Genomic DNA, 27,368 nt, shown 5'->3' on the forward strand with positions numbered 1-27,368 from the left:
AGACCTGCAGAAAAGGCATCATAAAATAATTTGTTTTCTATTGCTGGTTATGAAGAGCATATGATGTTGCATGGCCACTATTGTGCAACACTAGATTTCTGATGAATGAGACCAGTTGTAGTTACTGGTTTTGGCATATCGAATACATAGCGGACAGGGACAAATGGAGACGTTACTGGCACCCGCTCGAGCAAATCGACGACTAACGGGAAGTTAAGTGATTTTAAGTGAGATTTCTGATATTTTACTAATTAATTCTGGAGGAATTTCTGCCAAAAGCCGCATAGATCCAAGATTGGTTTCTGTGCCCCGGGGGGGGGAGGTGTGGGGGGGATAAGGCGGAAGGGACAGGCACCCTTTCCCTCCCGAGGGGGTGGGGACATGGCACTGGTGCTTACTGCATAGTCCATTCAAATTTCTGCCAAAAACTGCTGGGTTCCAAATTATGGTCCATGTGCCTCGTCACTTGACATCCCGTTACTCATCAATTTGCTGAGTGGGTGCCAGTAATGTCTCCGTTCATCCCTGTAGCGTGCTAGTGTAGCCCAATGGAATCTGCTCACTCCAGGAACACGAAGAGCCTCAAACCGATCGTTCAGGATTTTGACGAAGAAATCTGACCATCTCGTAGGTGGGCAGCCACGCAATCTTTTGACGTCTCGTGGAATCCAGTCGGTAATGACTCTAGTCCAGAGGTCGTCTCCAAGTCATGTTATGTGTCCAGCCCATCTGATTCTCGACACCTTGGCAAACAAGACAGTGTCCCTGATTCTTGACTGTCAACAGAGGTCTGAACTTCAGATTCTTTCTCTCACTTGAGTGAAGCGTGATACTCCAAGCATAGCTCTTTCGATTCCTCTTTGGGAGACCCAAAGAGTGTTCTCATCCTGTTTTCATAGGGCCCAGGTCTCTGGGGCGTATGTTAATGCAGGAAGAACAGTGGAATCGAAGAGATGTGCCCGGAGCCGGAGATTGTTCATCCTCTTAGCTATTTCTTCAACGCTCTTGAAAGCGTTCAAGCCACTCTCTTCCTCCTGTGCAACTCAGGTGCCAGGTCATTCGTCATGTTGACTTCCTGACCTCGGCACACATAACTGTTGCATTTGGAGATGTTTGTCCCTTTGAGAGCGAATGAAAAGTCAGGAATGAGACCATTTCTCATAAACATTGTCTTTGTGAGATTCAGCCTTTACAAACTCACGGTCAAAGACATTTGTGCCGCTTGGCTAATTTTTGGTGTTATTAGAATGATGTCATCAGCAAAGCGGAGGTGGTGTGGTTGCCGATCATCTATCTTCACTCCCATTCCTTCCCATTACAGTGGACATGTGACACAGGATAATTTGTTTTATCACTCTAAATAATGCTAGATTTGAGCCTTGGATTAGGAATTGGGCAGCTGGCACACAAAGATCAGTCTTTCTTATTTCTAAAATGCACTCCTTCTGGGTCTAGGTAGATTTCTACTCCAAAATGCACTTTGAGAAAGACAAGACCTGGTGCCATCGGTGACTTTTTGCCCAGTTCCTCAGCATGGAGGGCTAGCAGATTGCTTCCTGCCAGTGGTCCTGCTGCAATTACTGACCTCCCATCCTACTGGGAGCTGGATCTGAATTAGCCTCCCACTCATGGGAGACCTATCTGGATAGAGATTTCAAAAGGCTATGGCTGAATTTACATTTGGCTATTTGTGTGTGTGCGTATGTGTGTGTGTGTGTGTGTGTGTGTGTGTGTGTGTGTGTGTGTGTTCCGTCTCCGCACAGCCATATGCCTATCCTTTTTTGTCTCTCTCTCAATCATGGAGCCTTGCCTCTGGGATTATTTACTGTTTGGAAGCTCCTGGCACTAAAACTCCCGGCACTGTTTGTTGGTTACTGTAGCACACTTCCTGTGAGATTGCTCTAGAATCCTTTGGGCTCTTCTTTGTTTTGTTGCCTTTTGGACCTGGTTGATTCAGAGGGCAACTTTGTACTATCTCTGCAGCCCTGTGATTAAATTCTCAAGATCTACTCTCACAGCTTTTAAATATACAGTGCTGTTTTATTAATTATAGTGATCATTATCTGCATGATTTGTTGTGAAACTCATCTTTTAGCAATAATATTTCCCCCTGTCCCAACCCACCAGTCTATCTCCTGTCTTATTTATGAAACACTTTATTTGCCTTTGTAAAAACAATCCTATTTAAGTCCTGTATAGGACCTAGATGTGCATAGTATTCAGCATAATTGTGACTTATTTATTTCTTTTCTTTTAAATGTTTATTTTATTTATTTTCTTTTTTGGGTTGCACCTGGGGATGCTCAGGGGTTATTTCTGGCTCTTCACTCAGAAATTACTCCTGGAGGTGGTTGGGAGACCCTGTGGGATTCTGGGGATTAAAACTGAGTCATTCCCATGCAAAGCAAACTCCCTACCTGCTCTGGACCCTAATTGTGACTTATTTAATAATGTCAAGATAACTGCCGCTTTTTTGTGATTACCTAGATTTCTTACTCACTAGCTTCTTGTTTTATTGCTTATATGCTACAACTTCAGAAAAATTAAACAAAAGATTCAGAACCTCTGTTTCCTGCTCCATCCTTTCAGATGAGATTAATTTCTGACTAAGATTACCGACGCTACTCAGAAGTAGAGGCAGAGACCCTCCCTTCCAGCTAGGTCCAATAGACTTCACCAAAACTCTGCTTGCCATATTAAGGGACACATATTAAGGGACTCACACCAAAGCTCTGCTTGCTGCCACACCATTTCAGGTGTGCAAAGAAGGAAAAACACAACCCCCAGGCCAATCCCTGTCTCTTTTAGGATGTTATAGCTACAGAGATTCACCCCACAAGCCAGCAGGAGCATTAGCAAACCAATGGGAAAACATGTAGAAGCCCACCACGTTCAATGAGCAAAAACAATATGAAAGGCACAATCATAGTAATAACACGGAAGGCCCAAACAACACGGACCAGCTGCATAAAGCTTCAGAAGATAATTATAGTGATACCATACTGAGGATTTGTAACGAGTTCAAAGAAATGATTGCACAGGTAAACAGGAAAGCACAGGGAACTAAGAGCTGAAATGAGAAAACCAAGTGGGAATGAAGAGCATGGTAGGTGATCTACAGAAAGGCATTAGAAGCATTGAGCAGCAGGGTTTTAGCAGCAGAGGAAAGACTGAGAAGCTCCAAGATGAGACGAAGGAAACCTAGAAAACCACAGAAGATGGAAAAAATCCCGGAAAGAAATGAGCCGCATAGCAGTGAACTATGGGGTGAGCTCAAGAACAGCAATACAAGAATTGCGGGAGTCTCTAAGGACCAGAAAGGCAAATTTGATGAAGAACCAGCAGTTAAAAAATTATAGTTTAAATAATTTCCCAGAGTTGTGGAATATAGGCAGCTAAATACAAGGGGGCCTGATGGGTCCCAGTGAAAAAAGATCCAACTAGGAAAGCTCCAAGATATCCTGCTCAGAACCACAAAAACCAAGGGCAGAATATTGGAAGCAGCGAGATCAAAAAACAAAAATGCAAAAGAAAGCTCGTAAGTTTCACAACAGATCTATGAAAAGAGACCCTTTTGAACCAGAAGAGAGTCAAAATCTCAGCAGAGTGAGCACCTCACCAAAATGCTCTATCCAGCTAGATTATTTTATATATTTAAAAGAGTGATACAGAACTTCATGGATAGGCAACAGCTTAGGGAATGTGTAGCCTTGAAACCAGGTTTTCAAGAAGCATTGAGGCTCTTTTTCAGAGGAGAGGACAGACTACCCGTCACGTGGCATTTAGTATGGCACTCATTCATGGTCCTTACGGTTGCCCGCTCTAGATTAAGAAAGGTGTGTTTACTCCTAGTTTGCTAAGGCATTTAATAACATGAACAACGGGAGTGACCATGACCGTAGGACTCTAGTGAAAATTGTATACTTGGTATTTCTGTAATAAAAAATGGCACACTAAAGGTATTATAGGTTTTATTTTTGAACAGTTGTCTTTGGTGTCTGTTGGAATATTTGTTTTTAAATAGAAATTTTACCTTCCTAATTTTAAGATGCTTATGAAGATACTAAGTTTATTCACATAGTTTTAAGATAGTTTAAAATTTCATGTTTGATATTTCTGATTGTTTTATTTTTATTTGTATAAAAGGTAAAGGGCTTTTTGAAAATATGCTTTCAAGTAATAAAATCTCATTTAGGGTTAATTTGGTACTTCATTAGAAAATACAAAATATCTCCATTGCTGTGCAATTTATCAGTATTGCTTGTTATTTTTGGGAATGAACTTTTTAATTTATATGTGGAACAATATAGGATATTATGCATTTACTCAAGCAATTTTAATATAGATTTTTAAGCAACAAAATGGCTGTTTGGCACCCTCTGTTGGTAGTTTTATTTACCTACAGCAAGAAATATAATGAAGTTAAAAATTGTCCTTTATATTTTGTATTGTATCTTTTAAATTAACATTTGCACGTCTTTCCTAAATAATAATCCAAAGTAGGAATAAGGTACAGTGTTATTTAGTTTTGTTTTTGTTTGCATCATTTTGGGTTTATTTACCTTTTCCCCAGTCTGACTCTTATGCAGCATTTAATATTGGCATTAACATTGCAGATTTTCAAACAAATATTTATTTAACTGTAGAAAACTATTAGCAACAGTAGCACATTAAACCGACAATATTTAACAAATTTATTGTTAATTTGGGTTAATTAGTAGAACATCGCATTTTAACACTTACATGTTTGAAGAGTTATTTGAATTTAAAAAAATTAAAGCATCAGAAAAATGAAACTGAATTACTTTAATTCATTTCTCATTAAAAAAAGACTTAATTACTCCATAAGATTATATGTTCAATTAGATTTTACATTATAATTTGGTAACATTTATATGCAGTAATACTGTGACTGGTCCCACAAATGCCTATGCAGATAATTCCTAACTACAAAGAAAAAAACTATTCTTTGCCAAGTCACATTAAATCCATTTAACTAATACTTAATGGATCTATACTTCAGCATAAACCATAATAGTCAATTTACCATGTTAGAGCTTGTGTTACTAAAATATTTTAGCAATTTATAGTATGCATTGCTCATATAGGTGTTTTTAGAAATATTTTTAAATGCTACCTAACTATATTTAAATTCTATTTCTCATGAATTTTAGAAAATTAATTTTTTTTTATTCCTAGTGAGTCTTAAGTATATCTTGACTGTATGGTAATAGGGAGTTAAAACTTAAATTCCACTCTTAAGGTGAACTAGATTAGCAAGCTAATATTCTCTAGCATGGCAAAGTAAACTTTGGTATAAAGTGCTGAAATGAAAAATTTTAAAAATTATGATTCAACAGAATATTATTTTGAACTGAGTACTTTATGCTTGAGTAAACTTCCTATTTTAACTTAAATAAGCAGGTGTGACTATAAAGTAATTGTACAGGATTCTGAGAAGTCACAGCTCTAAATACACTATCTTAGTTTATACTTGTTTGCAATTCTAGAAATACCTTATAATCGTCCCATTTTGGTTTATTAAATACATTACTGAGCTTAATTCTATGTTTTTGTTTGTTTGGTTATGTGTTTTGGGTTACACCCTGCTGTGCTTAAGGCTTCTTTCTGGCTCTGAGCTCAGGAATTACTTCTGGTAGAGCTCTGAGGACCTGATGTGCAGTCAGGGATTAATTCCAGGTTGGATGTGTGCAAGGCAAGGCCTTTCCTATCTCCTATACTGTCTCTTTGGCCCCAGTTCCTTGGAATGTATTTCACCTATAATATTTAAATGCTTGTGCACTGTCACTGTCACTGTCCTGCCGTTGTTCATTGATTTGCTTGAGCGCGCCCAGTAACGTCTCCATTGTGAGATTTGTTGTTACTTTGTCTGGCACATCAAATACATCACGGGGAGCTTGCCAGGCTCTGCCATGCAGGCGAGATACTCTAGGTAGCTTGCCAGGTTCTTCGAGAGGGGCGGAGGAATCGAAACTCGGTTGGCCTGGTCGACTGCGTGCAAGGCAAATGCCCTACTGCTGTGCTATCACTGCTTGTGCAATAAGAGAAAAATTTTTAAAAAGTATACTGATAATCATTTTTCTAAATTTGGATGCATGATAGTGTACTGTTAATTTTTTTTCTGAAATGCAGTGTTACGTTCAGCACAAAGAGTATTCAAATTAAATTACTATGTTATCACATATTTGAAGTGTCTCATTGAATTACTCAGCAGTTAATTAAATTAGAATACCACACCCTAAAAAAACATGAGAAGTAGTCTTGAAATCAATATTCTAAATATGGAATGCTCATCTCTAAATACAGTATATTGGAAAATAGTTTATTGAAGAAATATTCAAAAGGGTAGTTGATTGGTCTATTAGAAGATAACTACATTGAGATTTTTTTTTTTGAGATTTTTTTTTAAGAGTAGTATTCTGGTGCATACCTAAAAGTGGCGTATATCCTAAGAATTTTTTGGCACTTTTTTGGTATTGCATTTTACTTTCCACATTTTTTCTTTTCACATTTTGTGTTCTCTACAGATCCGCTCCCTTTTTCATCTCTAAATTTATTCTTAGTATATATCACAACTGGTGATGCACAGGGGTTACTCCTGGCTGTGCACTCAGGAATTACTCCTGGCAGTGCTCAGGGGACCATTTGTGATGCTGGGAATCGAACCTGGGTCAGCCACGTGCAAGGCAGACGCCCTGCTCACTATGCTATCGTTGAGCCCCATCTTAGTATGCTTTTTAATTTCAGAAAAATATAAGTATATAGTAGAGTTTTTTTTAATTTTAAATTTTTAAGCAATTGTAATCTGATAGGATAGAAATGTAATTTGGAAAATAATGAACCATATTTCCTGAAACTTGAACACACATTGTAATCTTGCTTATATAAATAAGTGATCACAATGGTCTTTCATTATAGAATAAGCAGCATGTAAATCAGGGAATATAAAGTTTATATAAAAAGTTAGAAAATGATTCTTGTCAGCTAACTTGACATCTGAAAGTTTGTATCGAGCAGTTTTATTAGTTGTAAGTCATTATTGATCATGGATAGAGTTAAATTTTAACATTTAAGAATTTTTGAAATATGAAAAAACTTACCAGTATTTTTAATCAGTAATTTTTCTTTCAACAGTGATGCGAACTTTGAAAATAAAGAACGAATAGCATGTAAAGGAAAGATTGCCATATCAGGTATGCTAAACCGGATAACTTCTATGTTGCCTAGTACATTCTATAATTTTCTGGTTTGGGTGGTTTTTAATCTGTGGTATTCCAGCTCCATTTTGCATACCACATCAGAATATTTACTCTGCATATTTTTCCAGTATCTGATATCAATCATTATCATTATTATGCTCCATTTGTACAGACTTTTAAAGCTTGAGAACTTTTCTCGAGTTATTATACATAACACTGTAGCACTGTTGTCCTGTTGTTCATTGATTTGCTCAAGCAGGCACCAGTAGTGTCTCCATTGTGAGACTTGTTACAGTTTTCGGCATATTGAATATGTCACAGGTAGCTTGCCAGACTTTGACATGTGGGTGGCATACTCTTGGTAGCTTGCTGGGCTCTCGGAAAAGAGTGGAGGAATCAAACCCGGATCTGCCCGGGTTGGCCGCGTGCAAGGCAAACGCCCTACCCTCTGTGCTGCATATATATTACATATATTGTGCAGTTTCCTCTTTATTGTAGACTTTTTATTTAGGTAGAGAAGTTATCTTTTTCTCTAGAGATGAGAGGTTAAAGAACTTCCTGTAAGTGATTGAGCTGGACGGCAAATCCCGTCTTTTGACTGTTTATTCCTTTCTGGTCAGAAATTTTTATGATTGTCTGGAAGTTCCATGAGGGTTAGAACCATGATTGTTTATCACTTCAGACCCAGTGAATATTTAATGGATGTATTACTGCTTTTTGTTGCCTTAGGATAAAGACCAACCTTTTCCCCAAGTTTTCCATCATTACTCAACAATTTTCTTCCCCATGTCTTCCAATACTCTAATACATATTAAGGGTCTGGTTAGCCATTTGCCTTCCAGTTCTATGAGAGCACCAACATGCTGCTGACGCCAGTTCTTAAGATCACTGTTTATCACCACAGGATCTGTTTGCTCATCTCTGAAGCTTTCCGTTGTCATTCCAACCAGAAATGCTATTTCTTTTCTTAATTCCTAATGCAGTTAGAAGATCCTTTAACCACTAGGTGGCACTTATGCTGTGTAGCATCAGTTTCTCCAAGTGTTAAGAAAGCTAAAGACAATGGCTTGGAGATGCCACAGATAGGAGTGAATGCTGTGACTGACTCCTGCGTATGCTAGATAATGAACCTTTTACACAAACCTCATCCTGCAGTTTGGAAAAAACAGACAAGCCCATCGTTTCTTAAACAATTACTCGGTTGCTTCATTGGCCAAAATCATTATATATATTTTTTAAATCTAAGAAGACAGCTGCTGCCTTTCAGGCCCTCCTCTCACTTACGGAACTAGCTTTAGAAATGTCTTTATGGATAAACAAAAATTATCATCCAGGAAGGATAGGACTGGATTTTACATAGGATGGTCACGGTCACGGTCCTCCCGTTGTTCATCGATTTGCTCGAGCGGGCCCAGTAATGTCTCCATTGGAGACTTTGTTGTTACTGTGTTTGGCATATCGAGTATGCCACGGGGGGGGGGGGGGGGGGGGGGCTTGCCAGGCTCTGCCGTGTGGGCGAGATACTCTCGGTAGCTTGCCGGGCTCTCCGAGAGGGGCGGAGGAATTGAACTCGGGTTGTCCATGTTGGCTGCGTGCAAGGCAAATGCCCTACCGCTGTGCTATCGCTCTAGCCCCTTACATGGGACAAATTGTCCTAATTGCCCTCAGCAGAAAAATTTAGAAAAATGAAAGAACAACTTAAAAATGTACTGCTCATTTGCAGTGTTTGTATTCATGTTTTCATCTTTCTAATTATATGTAAGACTGGAATAAAACACGTTTCCTACCTCTTTATTTCCTTTTAAAGCCTAACAAAGAACTTCTACATGGTTTTCATTCTGTCCAATCCATTTCAACATGAATATAAAAACTTGCTTTTTAAAAAGGATTTTCTAAAATATTTTAAACATAATCCCCCATTTCTTATTTTTTGATGTAGCACTCAGTGCACAGAAAGATATGCTAAATTGCTATGGAGGATCTCAGAGACACAATAGATTTAAAACGTCTATTGTCATTGTCTTATAAACAGTTTGCAGCAGTTCATGAAATCAACATAAGATGCACATTTTGAAGAGTAATTAGCTAAAAAAGGTTTAAAGTAAAAGAAGGAACTGCTTTCCTGACCACAAATACTGAAGTGTAGAAATTAAACTTATTTCTGCATGTGTTCCTTCTTTCTAAAAGATAATTTTAAATTAAATTAAGGAACTGAAAGTCTCAGAAAATGGAATGCATATGTAATTTTTCATCTTGCTTAGAATTAATTATATCTTGTCTATATATTTATAACAATAAAACATAATTCATTTTTATAAATTCATTTTCTTTTTACATTGGAATATGACTCGTATTTTAATCAAAATTGTATTTACTCAGTTTTCTTTTAATTTTTCTGAGATTACATTTATAACAGGAAGTACCTGGAGTTTTTATTTCTAATTTAGTCATTGGTCATTTTTTTTTATTATGGTTATAAACTAATGATGTTTTTCCCAATTATTTCTGCCAAAATAAGTAATGATATTGTGGTACTAGTCTCAGTTTATTCACTGAATACTAATGCCAAATAAGTAAAGTGCTCCAGTTTTCACTTTTGAAAATGATAGACAACATCTAGTTTCCAATTAATTAGTTAGCCATCTTATTATGATTCTCTCAGTTCATCACAAAAAAATCAGTGAAGATGACTTTACTTAAAGGACAAAGGTAAGAATACCAGGCTGTAAACTTAAACTGAGTCATTTGCAAGAATCGGAAAGGAATTTCTACTGTTCCAAACTGAGTTAGGAAGTATAGTTTGCTAGCCAGAAGCTAGAAACGATCTAAAGTGTCTATCAACTGACAAATATAAAGACATATTATGCGTATCCAAGGAGGTATCATTGGTTTATTTGAAAAAGATAAAATCCTGTCATTTGCAACAAAAGTGATTGAAATTAAGTTAACAGGCTTAGTGAAATAAGCCAGACAGAGAAAGACAAACAGCATGATTTACTCATAATGTGGTATATATAGAAAACAAACAGGTGAACAGAATTTTTAGAAAATGAACTTTCTGGACTCATAAGATCAGTTCGGGTTCACCAGAAGTAGAGTGGGAAGAAGGAGAATGAGTCAAAATAAAGAGGACAAGTTGTGTTGAAGGACAGAGTTAAAATGTTATCAGTGATCTTAATGTAGTATGTACTTGATTTTCAGTGATATGTGACAAATGATGCACTGTTATAATTCGGTTTTATTTCAATAGAAAAAACGGACAACAATATAACTTTCAAAAATATGTAAATTATTTTTTGTTGTTGTTTGGTTATGCTGCGTTCAATTTTAAGTTTTACTCCATAATCTTATTTGACTTTATTTTGGAATGAATCAAGTGTAATGGTGAATATTCAAAACTATATACTCTCTGAACATGACATATACATAGACTTTTTTAGTTGAAAAATTCAGAGGTGGTGAGTTAACAGATGATAAGCAGGAAATAGATAAGAAGTGTTTATCTCTGCTGGAGAGTTTTTCTTTGGAAGGCACTGCTGACCTATAAGCTATGGACTATGGCTAAGAAAGTCAGGGTCCATGTTCCTCCCCAGATAGTGTAAACAGTTAATGCCACCATAATAGAACAAGAACAGCTGTGAACAAGAACAGTTATGAAATGAAAAGAGTCAGCAACTGTGGTCAAGCGAAAAACAGTCTTTTTGGCAGGGCATCAGCAAAGTCATAATTATAAAACAATAAAAGCAATCCCATTAAAGTCAAGAACAAAATAACAATGTTTATTTTATCAATATTATTCAACAGAGTTTTAGAAATTCTGACTTAAAAGTCTAAGAATTGTGAGGTGAAATTATTTAAAAAGAAGTATATAAGTTGAATTCTCTTTGAAGATATTAGATTGCAGACCTAGAAAAATTTAAGGAAATTTACTGAAATTTATTAATGAGTTGTATTAATAGAGATTTATGTAGGAATGGCTGAATTCAAAATAAATACACAGAAAGTGGTAGCTGCTCTCAAAACTAGCAGCCACTAATTCGCAAATATGATAGCAAAAAATCTTATGATAAAACTCCTTTAATGACCCCAAGAATAATCTTCATAAAAATATAAAGATTAATGAATCAGACTGTTGTTCTTGAAGAAATGAAATTGTAAAGGTAAGGTAAAGGCCCTCCCGTTGTTCATCGATTTGCTCAAGCAGGCCCAGTAACATCTCCACTGGAGACTTTGTTGTTACTGTGTCTGGCATATCGAATACGTCACGGGGAGCTTGCCAGGCTCTGCCATGTGGGCGAGATACTCTCGGTAGCTTGCCGGGCTCTCCGAGAGGGGCAGAGGAATCGAACTTGGGTCGGCCATGTTGGCTGCGTGCAAGACAAACGCCCATAGGGCTGGAGCGATAGTAAATTGTAAAGGTCCCAAATTAATTTGAATAATAGAATTCTAATAAAATGTTCTAGAGGAGAAATTTGAATATATATTTAAATTTCACATAAATAAATTAGTTAATACTAAGTGTTAAAGGGTATAGCTCTAACAAATAGTAACATATATGTTAGTTGTGATAGTATGACACAGATATTAGGATAGAGAGTAATTGGTAAATGATTCTGGAAATATATAACCAACAGATGCTTAGAATGCCACGTATGTGAATATGGTATGATAAGCCAGTGGAAGAAAAAGTCTACTAGATATTAAATTAATCAGAGTCAATTAGTTTGTAAGAATATTTACATATTTGGGATGGAGATATAGTTCAAGAAACTTAGCACATGCTTTGTATGTAGGATGCCCAGATCAGGTTTAACCCCTGACGCTGCTTGGTCCTCCTAAGCTCTGCCTGGAATAACCCATAACCCTGTGACTACAGAAGTGGGAATAGTCTCAGAGCACCGGGAGTATGACCTCCAAATTATACAAAATGAAATATTTTTAGCTCTCCCCAAATTCTCACATAAATTAAATAATTTGCTTTCAAAGGTGAAAGCCATAAACCTGTTAAAGAGAGAAAGAGAAACGATGGGTTTAGATTCACTGAATAAAGGCCAATAAATGTCTTACCAATTTTCTATTAATCAAAACATACAAATGTAATTAATTAAAGCCTTGTTATTTTCCCACAAAATAATATTAAGCTTTAGAGAATTGTATGATTTCTGTGTAAAGTGTTCAGCGTATATGGGAAAAATTTAATGAATTTTTAGTGAAACTCCTAACGGAGCCCAGAGATGGCCGCTCTAATACTTATTGGACAGAACAGGTATGAGGAGTAATAGAAAAGTTTTCTAGAAAGAAATTGAAATATGTATTAATAGTTTTCAAAAAATTCTAAATAAAAAGGTAGATATAAAAGTATGTCACTAATATGGACCTATAGTTTATGTTCATAAATATTTTCAATTATCTGGTAAAGGTAAAGGTAAAGGCCCTCCCGTTGATCGTCGATTTGCTCGAGCGGGCCCAGTAACGTCTCCATTGGAGACTTTGTTGTTACTGTGTCTGGCATATCGAATACTCTCGGTAGCTTGCCGGGCTCTCCGAGAGGGGCGGAGGAGTCAAACTCGGGTCGGCCATGTTGGCCGCGTGTAAGGCGAATGCCCTACCCGCTTCAATTATCTGAAAGTCACAAAATTCATAGGCACCCCCCAAAAGAAAAAGCACCAGTGGGGCCAAACAGTTAGTACAGGGGTTTAAGCACTGGCCTTATATACAGTTTGCCCCTGTTTAGTTCCCAGAAACATGTATTCTGAGCACTGGGTGGCCTAAATCCCATCTCTACCCCCCCCATAATAAATAAATAAATAAATAAATTTGCATAGCAACTTCATCAGTTTAATAGAGTAATGACTACAACAGAATTTTCTTTTCACGAATTGAAATTAAGGTATGACGTGTTTATACAGTTTGTACTTTTTTGTTCTCTAAATAATCACAAATATTTACTCTAGTTTGCTGTTGCCTGTGTTACACTCTCGACCACACATCTTAGCCTATTTGATGGAACCATGTCCTTTAAATTTGAAAATATACAAGAATGTCAGAAGAAAATCACTACTTTTAAGTACACTTTTAGAAAGTTAAATGGAAGAATGGAGGAAACTTGGAAAACTTTTTGTTCTGTAAAACTAATTACTGAAATACTTTGTTGAGAGTTTGAAGGATGTATAGGTGAATAAAATGTGTTCAGGCCATTTATAGACCAAATGCTCTTTTCTTAGACTAAAAGAAGTAGTGTATTTCTTCTTTCAGTCTTATTTCTTGAAGAAAATGCTGCCGTTTGCAATGTGAAAGTACGCATTCTGTTGTAGAAAAATGAAATTTTAATGGAATAAACTTGGCTTTGTTTTGTTAAAAGTTAGGTCTTTTCCTACAACCAGTAGTCTTCAATGAGTCACTAAATTTTCTTTAGCCTTAAAGTTTGCATAAAGTTCTAAACTCTATTATTTATGATCTTGAAATGAATTCGACCTATAGTTGTTGCTGCTTTCCACCCCAAGTAGAAATTCAACATTGAGTGTCCAATAATTCACCAATTTTATGCCATCAATATGGTAGCATCAACTTATTACAGACCTTAATTTCTTGAGAAATTTTTGGTGGATATTTACTCAGTAAATTATTTTAAATAATCATTGAGATTTTTTTATTCCATAAATAAATTATTTTTAAGAGAATATGTCACCTGTTGGAATATTTAAATAATAAAAGATTACATTGGCTCTTATGATTAGAATGCACTATGGAATTTCATTATAAGAATCAAAATCTATCAAAATTATTACTGGTTTCTTTGCCTCTTCTTTGTAGATATTCGAATACCGTTAATGTGGAAAGACTCTGATCACTTCAGCAATAAAGAAGGTAAGGTATATTTTATTTCAATTTGTAATTGAAATATTTTCTTTAGTGTATATGAAGATTATAATTGTTGGGTGAAAAAACTGCACACTGAAATTAATGTCATTTGATAATAAGTTGAATCTTGTTAACTATCTTTTTCTAAAAGATAAATATGTTGTAATGCATGATGTTGAGATAATGCATATTTAATGTACTTCCAGTTGTTGGAAGCATCCTAAGTAAAGAAAGTAAATAGGGGCTGTAGGGAAGAAAACGTTGAAAAAAAAGAAGTTGGTTATTAAGGAGATAAAGCAACATTTCTCTTCAGTTTGCCAGGGTCTGAGAGACCTTTTCTGCCTTTTTAGTTACTTGAGATTAATTAAAAAGGATGTAATAGGATTTTCCTTTCTTCACCTGATTCCTCCTACCTCCCTTTCAGCATTTTGTGGCTATATATAGTCTTCACAAATCTATGTATTGCTTAGGTTATGGAAATTAACCTCAACTGTTTTCTCGCTTGTTAGAGGCAAAGGAGAAAAGAAATGCTAATCCTTTATTTTTCTTGTCTATTGTGATAACTTTGTTCCTCATATTTTAAAAACTGAATCATGTTGAGCATAATTAGTTTTATGTGAAGAGGCCAAAATCAAGTTAGTATACTCGTTATTCAATTAGGAAATATAATTTACTTTATAGAGAAATACATGTGGGAATTCAGTACATTTTTTTCTTATTATTGTACAGAATATGTACTTTTGGAGAACTATATTTCTCAATAATGAGGCTTTCGACCTTAAATCACCTAATACTTTTTAAATAATCCCACCAAATTAAAAGGCCCAGCAGCTGTGTTTTATGTCTTCACATATTTATTTTACTATTTTTTTTCTTCCTTTCTGTTTGTAGGAAATCTTGGCTGTTGTTAGTGTGTTTACTTTCTTCTGGGGGAGAGGGGCCACGCCCCGCAGTGCTCAGAGCTTTTTCCTGGCTTTTTGCTCAGAAATTATGTTTAGGGATGCTGTGGGGACCCATTTGTGGTGCCAGGGATCAAACCTGGGTTGGCTGCGTGAAAGGGAATAATCCTGCCCACTGTAATATTTGTCAGGCTCGATGTGCCTATTCTTAACTTAGGATAGACAAGAGAAAACTTCTTCTGTTAAGTAAGTTTGAAACCAAAATGACAGTGGTAATAATGGTGTTGACAAAATTAAATTATCTTAATTCAAGTTTAAAGAGCTACCTAGGCATAGAATGTATGATCTTGGTATTCCTTTAGACTGCTGAGAGGACTATATATTTTAGCTTTGATTTTTGATACTCCCTGGTTTACTTGTGTTCTAACTGGGAACATACATGGTGGAACTAGTCACTATAAAAGTTAAGGTTAAAATGCTCAATGTATGAAAATAATCTATTAACAAATTTTTAATACTTTTCACGTTCAAGTTTGAAAGAAGATAGGCATGATGTATCATATGAAGCATTACTAAAAGTGTTTTTCTTCACTAGGATCACAGCATTATGCCATATTTTGTTTGTTCAAAATGGGAGCTGAAATTTTTGATACTGACATGGTGATTGTGGATAAAACAGTAACAGACATATGCTTTGAAAATGTAACAATATTGTAAGTATTTTTTAACTTTAGCTAGAATACCTAAAATTCTATTTCTTTAAATTGTGTATCTCTGGATTATTTTTGAAGCAGTCACATCTTTAAGTATTGAGAATCATTTGAATATTTCACTTTAAGAAAATTAAAAATTATTTTTGAAAATACAATTTCTGCATTTGAAATTATCCCAAGTGAAATAAAATTATGTATTATTAGTAGTAACTAATAGAATAAGATAATTTAAAAATATTTACAAGTATTTATAGTATGATCCAGAGATCATCACACTCAGCTCCCGGAAGCGCGCGGCCGCAAATGCGGCCGCGCGACATCTTATCATCTCATTCCTAATTTGGTCAAACTGGCAGGCTACCAAATGTAACATGCCCACACGGCAGAGTCTGGCAAACTCCCCGTGGTATACCCAATATGCCAAATACCAGTAACAATGATGGGTCTCATTCTCCTAACCCTGAAAAAGCCTTGAATATGGCACTTAAAAAAAAAAATCTCAGGGCTAGGACGAAGAAGACGTTACTGGCACCTGCTCAAGGCAATCGACGAACAACAGGGTGGTCGTGATCGTGATCGTGATCATGATTTATAGTTTTAGGACTAAGCCATGGCTACAATGGCATATAATTTCAGTAGCATTTTATATAGGTAATTTGAGCATAAGCAGATTCTTACACCTTTTATTTTGGATTCAGAAATGCTATAATTGTGTAACAACTTTGTAAGATGGTACAGATAAAGGTTCCACTGGGAAAATGTTTGAGTTAAATTAGAGGATGTTCTTTTTCTGATGGTGTACTTCTTTCGTGTACTCCAAAACAATAAAAAACTGGGTGATCCTCAGGGTTGTTTTTATTGCCCCTGCTCTTTGACTGACTCATTTTATTGTGGTCATAATACAGAACCAGAAAGAACTCCTTAGGTAGCCATAGAAATCATTTTTAACTAACTTAAGTTTTTCCTGTACTCTTTCAAAGGTTTTATTGATTCAGAACAGTGTGTTATTTGTATATCTTCGGAATTTCAGATACTTTTTGTATCTAAATATCAATACTTATATTGCTTACTATAAAAGCAAATTAGTGTAACCAAACTCTCAAACAATATTTCTTAATCTTCTTTTTCGCTATTTTAAATTATAGAGTTGAAGTTTGAGATTACTAGTTTTGCCACTCACATAAAATTGAGAAAACATTCACAGACCATGTTTTTGTGGCTTCTATTCAGTGTCCCTTAAGTATTTGTGTAACATAATAAAATGCACATTTTGAATTATTAATAAAAGCATAGATATTCATATAAGTTCTGTTGAATCAAAGGAATTTATTTAGAATCCCAAATTATTGCCAAATATGTAAATAAGATTCAATAATTTTCTTTTGTATTGAAATAACATTTATTTACATTATCAGTTATTGCTGGTGATTTTTTTTTTTGGTCAAAGTTACCTTGTTCATATTTAGCTCTTGTTTTATTACAAAGAAAAAAATCATAAATTTTAAGAAAAAAAGCACAAGAAAACATGATTTTGTCTTTTTAAAATTTTTAAAATATTTTAAACTATTCTAAAAATAGCTGCTAACAGATGTTCTAAATTAAGCTAAATAAATGCTTTTCTTATGATTGTTTTATATAACTATTCAATATTTAATGAATCTCTGGTTTTCTTTTAAATATTGACATCTGTTGGTCATTACCAGTAATGCTGTACATTTAAAAGTTGCAAAATAATAAATTAAGAGCTATCTGGGAATTATTCCTTGGACTTTCCTATAGATCGACCATTTAAACCTTTAAAAGTCTATCTTGCTCTTTTAACCTCTGAGGCCCATCTGCTGGGAACATCTACAAACATCTGCTACTGATGGTCTACTTTTGCAGCTTTAAATTTATTTATTGTTTGTATCACCACCACAATCTTTTATGCTAAAGTTGCCTTATTGTGTCAGAAATAGGACAACAATGGTCTTAGCATTTGCTGTTATTGAATATGTGCAAATTGGGCTAAGGCGTAGTTAATACCTTTTAAGCTGCATTGAAAAGGGAGATTATCAGATATCAGTGTCTTCCAAATGTTCATGCCATGAAGTATCTATTTTTTTAATTTCATTTATATATGTAGATGTCTAATATACATATGTATGTATTTATATATAGTCAAGAAATGAAATGTTGAGACATTTAGTACAAAATTGGGCCACAATAGTGAGGGGAGCAGTGAACCATGAGTGACTGTATGAAAAATAAATGAGCAATAAGATTCAGCAGAAGAAAAAGTCTGCTTCTTTCCCATTGTTTTCCAAATGAGGAATAGTGTTTTCAAAGAAGCACATATGTAAGTACTTAAAAATGTTTATATTAAAAGAATGAAAAGGAAATTTGGCAACCAAGTGACAAAAATATTAGTCTTTTTGTGTAAATAATATAGTTACCTATCAATATGTTGATTAAGTTGATTTTAGAGTGCCCTATATTAGAAGCTGGTAGCTGTGGAAGTTGCAGTGACTCGGGTCATTTAGAAGGAAATAAACACAAGAACTTCTATCTCATTAACATATATTAACAGAAACCTATTTCAAATGCTGATTTTTAATGTGATAAAAACATCAAAAGAATTCTCTAATTTTAATTTCTACTGAGTTAAATTTCCAATGTTTCAAATGCCTTTGTTTTAGTGATGAAGCCAGATCGGACTTCCAAATAAAGGTGGAAGTTTATAGCTGCCGTATGGAAGAATCTTCTATAACCAACACACCAAAAAAATTAGCTAAGAAACTTAAGACATCTATAAGTAAAGCCATTGGAAAAAAAATAAATTCAGTGCTTCAAGAAGATCATGAAATGTGCTTCTCCTTCAGTTCTGCTGTTTTGTGAGTTTTCTAATGCAATATTTATAGTAACATAGTATAATTATATATTGTGACCTTTTAAAGTATTGTATGCGGAGTATATGTTTATATTTTAAATGGAAAAAAACACTCTGAAGCAGAAACAAAACTTGATTGTCTGACATTTAACCAGCTGAGTTGTTCTTAATACCTTGTTTTGAAGGTAGGAAGTTGGGTAACTGTTTTTAGTGATTTGGAATTCCACTCTCTATTAAAAAGATAAAATGTTTTTCTTGAAAAGAGGCTATCTGCATGTCAAATTATTTGCCCACATATCAGTTTTCTAATTAAATTTCTATACATATGTTAGAGCTATTTTTTGAGCTCTTTAAGAAAGTATTTTCTATTAGTAATAAAATCACATTACCATTATTATGTATAACAAAATAAAAATAAAGCTTATAATATGATAGCCCATCTTTATTAAGATTGCTCAGTATTGAAAAAAGCCCTCTTGTGATTTGTTTGATCAAACTAAGTCAACAGTGTTGCATTTAAATGAGACTTTCAAGGGTATTTTTGGGGGGTATTTTTTTCAAATGTTTTTCCACCTCCTTTTTTCTTTGCCACTATATACTAGGAAACTGGGCCTTGTAAAATTTTCCATATTTTGAATTTAGTAGATTGCATCTTTGTGATCTTTTCCAACACCTATGTTATCTCTCTTTTTTTTTTTTGCTTTTTGGGTCACACCCAGCGATGCTCAGGGGTTACTCCTGGTTCTGCACTCAGGAATCACTCCTGGTGGTGCTCAGGGGACCATATGGGATGTTGGGAATCGAACCTGGGTCGGCCGCGTGCAAGGCAAACGCCCCACCCGCTGTGCTCTCACTCCAGCCAATTATCTCTTATATTTTCTACAACAGGGTCAGATCTAGAAGACTGACCACATTCAGTTTCACTTCACTGCATTAATATTTCTTCTTGATTATATACACTTCCCATATCTCCCATTTGAAGGCCTTGCCCCACTTTTAGTAACGTTGAAATTGATCAGTGGGGCTTCATGTTTTACCAACCTGGTCCATCCTTTATAAAGTTTCCTAGAGATATTTTATCTGTATCTATTTTATTTATGGCTAAAGAAGCCACTGCTAAGCTTTTATTATTTCATTAGGGATTGTAATTTGGGTGACTTCCCAAATTTGTCCTGCCTCTTTTCAAACCTGTAATTCTTTCAGAAAATCGCATTTCTTTGTGAACTCTTTAAGTGCAAAAAACTGATGGAGAAAAGGGAAGGAAGAAAAACTTGATTCTTTCATTTACCCAGTTTTAAGATAAGTTGAGATCTTAGCAACCATAGAGGTCATGAATGTTTTGTTTAAGCTAAACTCCTGAAATTTATATATTTGTGTGTCAAGCTATTGTTATTCTTTTTGGTCAATGGAAAACCTTTCAGTATCTCAAAAGCTTCTTTGCTTTCTGACATAAGAAGATGTTCCATGATTGTTATATATTTTTCTGTCATTAGAATCACCATTTTTTTTCAAGGAACTCTTTTTTTTCCAGATAACTTTCTTTAAATAGTGTGTTTATTGCTTTCCAAATAGTTTTATGTTTGTTTCTTTTTTTTTTTTTGCTTTTTGGGTCATACTTGGCAATGCACAGGGGTTACTTCTGGCTCTGCACTTATGAATTACTCCTGGCGGTACTCAGGGGCCCATATGGGATGCTGGGAATCGAACCCGGATCGGCCACGTGCAAGGCAAATGTCCTATCCACTGTGCTATCGCTCCAGACCCTGTGTTTTTTCTTGGGAAAATCGCTGGTTAAGTTGGATATCTGGAATTTCCTTACCTGTATGGTCGAACTTGCATCTTAGCATATTGTTAATTTTTTTGTAATTACAGAAAGAAAAATAGCACTGTAGCACTGTCCTCCTGTTGTTCATCGATTTGCTCGAGCGGGCACCAGTAACATCTCACAACAAATTGTGAGACTTGTTGTTACTGTTTTTGGCATATCAAATACGTCACAGGTAGCTTGCCAGGCTTTGCTGTGCAGGTCAGATACTCTCAGTAGCTTGCCAGGCTCTCCAAGAAGGGCGGAGGATTCAAACCCGGGTCAGCTGCGTGCAAGGCAAATGCCCTACCCGCTGTGCTATCACTCCAGCCTGAAAGAAAAATATTTAGGTGTAAATCCTAAATGTATGTCACCAAAATATAGTTTAATAGCTTTGTATCAGACATATTACATGTGAAGTATGCCTTGGAACTGATTTCACGCTCCATATGAGGGCTCCATCCTATCCATTTAAAAAGTCACAGTAAATGTCTTCCTCATTTCAATGTCATTGAAAGGGAGGCAGCTCAGTTCTGAATGCAGGAGTTCGTGCCTCTCATCAGTGAAGCCCCTGAGTTTGATCCTGGAGTAGCAAGTCCTTCTAACCACTGCCAGGTGACCCCTGACCCTGGGCCCACGCATCTCAGTTGTCAAGCAGGAATACATCTTTAAAACCACTTTTTCTAGATGAAGTTAGGTATTTTCTGGAAGGTGCATGCTTCTAATAGAACTATTTCTTCCCTTTTTTCTTTTTTGTTTGTTGTAGGTGCTGAGAGACTAAGAATCAGGGCCTTATACATAAAAAAGGCCTATAATCTACCAATGAGATACATTCCTGTTTTCAAACTACTTGTTTTTGATGACTAAATGAATACTGCTATTTATAAATTGAAGCCTATGATTTATTTTATTTACTTCTTCATTTTGGAGTCATACCTGGACTATTCTTACTCAGTACTTCTTTGCTTACTGCTTTAGCATCTTTATAGGTACTAGAGAATAGTACTGAAAATAATCATAATGCATAAGAGAACACATGTTTTTTTCTTTGGTAGTGATCTAGTTTATTGAGCAGATGTCCAATATATGTTGCAGTTTTTAACCAAAGTGGGCATGATAGATCAAGTTTGGGCAATACATATCTTCTAGCTGTTCTTCTGACAAAGGAATGCTTCTTTAAAAAAATTATTTTAAAGTAACTATTTTTTCATCGCATTTTTAAATATTTCTCAACAAAATTTTATAACAATTGGCCTATTTTATTTTTTAAAAAATGTAGCTGATTAAACTTTTGGGAACTCAGTATTAGGGTTGGCTGAAAGGAATGAATGTAATGTTTTAGTAAGAAAATGTTATCCTGACAAGAATGCTTTAAAAGTGAGATCATTGTTGGTTTTGGAAGCACAGTCATTGTAATTAGTCATGGTTTAAAAATGAAGTAACTTGAAATATCATAAATTTATTGTTTGATCTGAAAGAAGACAGTGAACATTTTTGGTAATTTTTAGCATGCTCCCTGATGTGATTCATTTATCCATTTTATTTGTAGAACTGAGCATACTGAAATTCCTTTTGTTTTCCCAGTGCCTCTAATAACTGAAGTAGCGGTTTTGCTTTTTGAAATTATTTGGTACATTATTCTTCATTGAGCAAATAATATGCCTCATTTTAAACATTCACTGTGTGAAAACTGGTAATGTTGAGAATTATCATATGACAAAAATTTATTAACTGAAGAAATAAATAAACCACAGTAAGACCCAGGAAGTGGTTCAAGTGGTAGAGTGCATGCTTCACAAACACGAGAGCTTGAGTTTAATTCCTGTCATTGCATAGCTGTCTTCGCCCTCCCACCCCTTGCCCTGCACAGCACGACTAGGTATAACCTCATGTCATTTTTACGTGGTTGAAAAAAAAATCCTGCCCTATTACATTTTAAATTAGTCAAGTTACAAAACTCATATTCTTACATTTGTCCAGGATAAATTGATTATTTATATTTTAAGGAGCATAAATATTAAACATTAAGATAGTTTTGGTAGTGTGAAAGAGAATGCAATATTAAAACACAACTAAGGAATTAATCAGATATTAAATGTGACTTATTCATTTAGTTGTCTTAGAAATGATGCAGCAGTCATACCATGTGGTTCATAAAATTCAAAGATTAATAAGTTATGTTATCTGCACTGAAAGTTCTCCTACTAGAATAAAAATGGTCATTATGTGTTTGTTGAACCAAAAAAAGTTACTTTAAAAATCATTTCTGGGTCTGCGCATGGTATAGCAGGTAGGGTGTTTAATCTGCACCTAGCTGGCCTGGGTTCAGTCCCAGCATCCTATATGATCCCCTGAGCACCACCCAGAGTGATCTGTGAGTGCAGAGTCAGCAGGAATAACCCTTGAATGCCACCAACTGTGACCCCCAGACACCAAAAAAAAAAAAAGGAAAACAGAAAAAACACCTGTTTTTAATACCATAGAAGTAGAGTTTATTCAGCATAATAAAATAAGGTTTTCATTCCTAGCTACAGGCAAATCTGTTACATTCACTGAATTTCAATTTTTCCTTCTGAAAAATTTGATCAAAATGCCTGTCTTGCTTACCACAAGTAGTTTTTGTAAGCCTTTGAAAAGATATTATGGGGCTATTGCCAACACTTTATGATCCCCCAGTGAATCCCTGGAGGCCCTCCAGATCCCTGGGTGGCCTAGGTAATTCCTGGCACCCCAGGACCCGAACATCTCCTCATTGGGCCCTTGCATCGAACTGTTTGCCAGGTAGTTTGAGAATTGCCCGTGGAGCCCCAGGCCTTAGCGCCTCTTAAAAGAGACCCCAACTCCACCCCCAACACACACACATACACAGAGCATATAAGGAAACAAACAAAAAAAAAGACAAAAATAGATTTCTTTCCAGGGTTCCTTCAACTACACCTTAGCAGATATAATAGTATATTCTTTGCAAGTCTCTAAATTTTTTTTGGGGGGGGGCAGGGCGCAGTGGTGGTTTTGCTGTAGTGGTTTTGCTATCATTTATCATTTTGCTGTAGTTCATTAAAAAAGTAATATGAACTTAAGAAGTATATCTAGAAGAGAAAAAAAGCTAATCATAGTTGAGTCACTTTATTTTCTTTATGTTTTTGATGTGAGGCCACACCCAGTGGTGCTCAGGGTTTACTCCTGGCTCTGTGCTCAGGGATCACTCCTGACATTGCTCAGATGACCATATAGGGTGTTGGGTATCAACCCCAGCAACAGCTGCACACGAGACAAATGCCCAATTCACTCTACTATCACTCTGGCCCCATTCAACCACTTTCAATGAAACAATCTTTATATTTTCAACAGATAATTTCTGATATTTTAAATATGTAATGTTGTATGATATTTAGTTCTTCATAGTTATATTATACATTCAACCTTTTCTGAGTTATCAGTCTTCGCATAATCATTCCAATGACCACCTTATCGATCAACTGGTTCTATTCTAGTTTATTTAGAGGATTTAGATCTATAAAGTTTGTCCATCTTGATTAGAAGTAAATGCAGATGTCATGTTTATTTTCCCTCAAGTAGTTGAAGCAAAGATGTCTTAGGTTATTTCCAAGAGTCTACAAAAAATTTAAACACACTTTGGTCATCACATAATTTTGGCATACAAGTGAGTTGCTTTCTAAATATGCCATCTCTTCGGCTAACGAAGTGCAAATGCAGAATCTGTTTCCTATGCACTCTAACAGCAGTATTTTCTATCCACTATGAATCGAAGTGATGCTATTTCTGAAGTGAATACTACTGAAATGTTTCTAGTAGTCAGTAAGAATAAATTATAATGTCACTCCTAAAAATAAAAAAAAAATTCTTCATTCTGTTTTTCTCCCTTTTCCCTATTCTCCAGCTCTTCAAATAATTTTCTTGACGGAATTAAAAGACTTGTAGGCGCCAAGAGACAGGACAGTGGGTAGGGCACTTGCCTGCAGCTAACCCTGGTTGCATCCCTGACACTGTGTATGTTCCCCCAAACCGTACCAGGAGTGATTCCTGAGTGCAGACCCAGTAATAAGCCCTGAGCACTGCCACGTCTGGTATCCAGCCTCCCCCCCAAAACATGTGAACTGTCCATTCGTTTTGACAACTCAGTTTCATACAACTCTGCTCGGCTCTCCTGTCATTTTCTTATTCTAGCCTTTCACTGTTCTTGTACTCTAGTCTTGTCTTTACGAATAATTGCATATCCTGTAAAGTGTTTGTACTAGGTATCTCTACCGGCCACTGTTCCCACTTCTAGTTTGCTTCCTTTAGCACCTGACTCGCTTTGTGTTAGACCGATGATTTACAATTATTCCATTCGTTCATACTATTTCTCTTTTACCTTTTGATGGTAAAAAAAATCAAAGGAAGCAATATTCTTTTTTTTTGTTTTTTTTTTGCATCACACCAGCGATGCACAGGTTTTACTCCTGGATCTGCACTCAAAAATGCCCTGCCACAGTGGCGGGGGGGGGGGGGGGATGGGAGGATGGGGGGGGGAGGGATATTATCCTGGTGGTGGAAAATGGGCACTGGTGGAGGGATGGGTATTTGATCGTGGTATGACCGAGATCCAAGCACAAAAATTTGTAAATCTACAACTGTACCTCATGGTGTTTCACTAATAAAAAATAAAAAAAAAATTACTTCTGTGGATCTGCACTCAGGAATTACTCCTGGCGGTGCTCAGGAGACTGTATGGGATGCTGGGAATCGAACCCTGGTCAGCCGCGTGCAAGGCAAATGCCCTACCCGCTCCAGCCCCAGAATTGTGCCATTATTTAAGAGGCTCATATATGGGTGCCAGAGATAGTGCAACGGTTTGGGCGCTTGCCTAGAACACAGGAAATCAAACTAGAGTTTGATTCTCAGTACTCCACACAGGAAATCAAACTAGAGTTTGATTCTCAGTACTCCACTCTGACCCCACCAGGAGTGAGGTCCCTAAGCACAAAGCCATGAGTAAGCTCTGAGGTACTGCGGGGTGTGGCCCACAAACAAAACACAAAATAACCTCATATATGTATTACATTAGTTTTATATGTATACATATTTTCCTTGGTAATAGAGATTTTATAGTAAGAGATTTTAGTAAAAGACAAGATTTATGAAACATACCAACTAGCACTTCAGCTGTTTGCGTGTGTATGCATGTGCATATCCCCCCAATTTTTCTAAACTTCCTGAGTAGGACACTTGGGCATCTTTCACTTTATTACTGTTGTGAAATATGCTATCCAAATGGGTGTACACATACTTATTTAAGTCAATGCTTTCAGTTATCTTGGATCTATACCAAGAAGTAGAATTGTTAGATCATTGATAGTTCTATTGTTAAGTTTCTGAGAGACTGCCATCCAGTTTTCCATAGCAAATGTGCCATATTTGTTCCCATCAGCAACATGCAAAGGTTACGATTTTTACAAATTTTAACTGACACTATTTTCTGTCTTTTTCTTTTTTAAAAAAATAGTAGTTCTAATGAAGTGATATTTCAAGAGGTTTTGATTTACATTTCTCTAATTATTAGTAATCTTGAGTAGATTTTTATGCTTTTAAATTTATCATTTCTATTATACATAAATATTCTTTGGAGAGCCATCTATGCAAGTCTGTAGTTTTTAATATAGTAGCTTATCTTTTGTTGTTGCTGAACATCTAAATATTTTATGCAGTAGAAAACATATTAAGATTCTTAAAATGTCTCTTCTTTCTATCAGTGGATCAAAGTATAATTTGCTAGCTTATACTACCCTGACCTTGGAAAATGCTGAGGCTAGTTTCAAGACCCATAATCTGTCTATTAATGGAAATGGTAAGTATATCCTATGTTTTTCTTATTACACATATCAAGCTATATGTAATCATCATAATAATTTCTACTTTTAATATGTTCCATTCAAGTGGGTATTAGCTTAACTATTACAGTTACAAGTGATTCTGTGGGTTCTTTCAAGTAAATCCATCCCTTTTCCATAAAGGAAGAACATTTATTTCTTCTCTTCATTCTTTATGTCAGAGATTTGTTTGTAAATTTACATATAAAATTTACACATGCAAGGCATGTGCCCTACTCAGTATATTATTGCTCCAGCTCCAGAAAGTTCTGGATATCATTTTTTTTAGATTCTTTTTAATTGAATCACCATGAGATACAGTTTCAGACTTACAAACATTCATGATTATGTTTTAGTCATATAATGATCGAGCATCCATCCCTCCACTAGTGCCCATTCTCCACCACCAATGTTCCCAGTATCTCTTCCGCCACCGCCACCCCTTCCCACTCCTTTCCCTCTTGCTCTCTTTCTCTTCTTTTGGGTGTTATAGTTTGCAATACAGGTACTAAGAGGCAATCATGTTTGGTCCATAGTCTACTTTCAGCACGCATCTCCCATCCCAAGTGAGCCCTCCAACTGTTGTTTACTTAGTGGTCCCTTCTCTGTCCCAGCTGCCTTTACCCCCTGCATGTGAGGTTGGCTTCCAAGCCATTGCGCGATCCTCCTGGCCTTCTTGAGAGATACTCTCTTCTGTCCTTCTTGAGAGATACATTTTACAGAATATAGAAATTTGTCATTTTTACATATTTTTATGCAACTTAAAATTCATATTTATGATGTCTTTGCAGGTTGGTTTATGTTGTTTTTTTCCAACTGCTTTTAAAACTTCTGATATCCCAGTTCCTTTGCCTGTCTGTTTTCATCTGTTTGTCACTGTAATTGAAAATTTTCACATTAGAAATAAAATTATATAGAGGTAGGTGGGGGGCAGGAATAAAATGGGGACATTGGTGGTAAGAAATAAACACTGGTGGAGGAATAGGTGTCGGAACATTATGACCGAAACCCAATCATGAACAACTTTGTAACTGTGTATCTCACTATGATTTAACTGAAAAAAAACTTTTAAAGAAATAAAATGATAATAAGTTTCTGCTTGCTTCTGGAAGGCATTTGGTGGTGGGGATGG

The 27,368-nt window shown here is 35.8% G+C and overlaps 1 protein-coding gene across 1 annotated transcript in view; it reads left to right on the forward strand.

Moving 5' to 3' along the window:
• The window catches only part of RTKN2 (rhotekin 2), a 38,296-nt gene extending 22,599 nt beyond the window's left edge, over positions 1–15,697 (forward strand). The window contains exons 3-5 of the mRNA XM_056107959.1: positions 7,156–7,214; positions 14,034–14,087; positions 15,576–15,697. Coding sequence (XP_055963934.1) covers positions 7,156–7,214; positions 14,034–14,087; positions 15,576–15,697 — 235 coding nt within the window. The remainder of the gene's footprint in view (positions 1–7,155; positions 7,215–14,033; positions 14,088–15,575) is intronic.
• Positions 15,698–27,368: the final 11,671 nt, after the last annotated feature.

Source organism: Sorex fumeus, unplaced genomic scaffold (assembly GCF_029834395.1).
Source record: "Sorex fumeus unplaced genomic scaffold, SorFum_2.1 ptg000183l, whole genome shotgun sequence".
NCBI lineage: Eukaryota > Metazoa > Chordata > Mammalia > Eulipotyphla > Soricidae > Sorex > Sorex fumeus.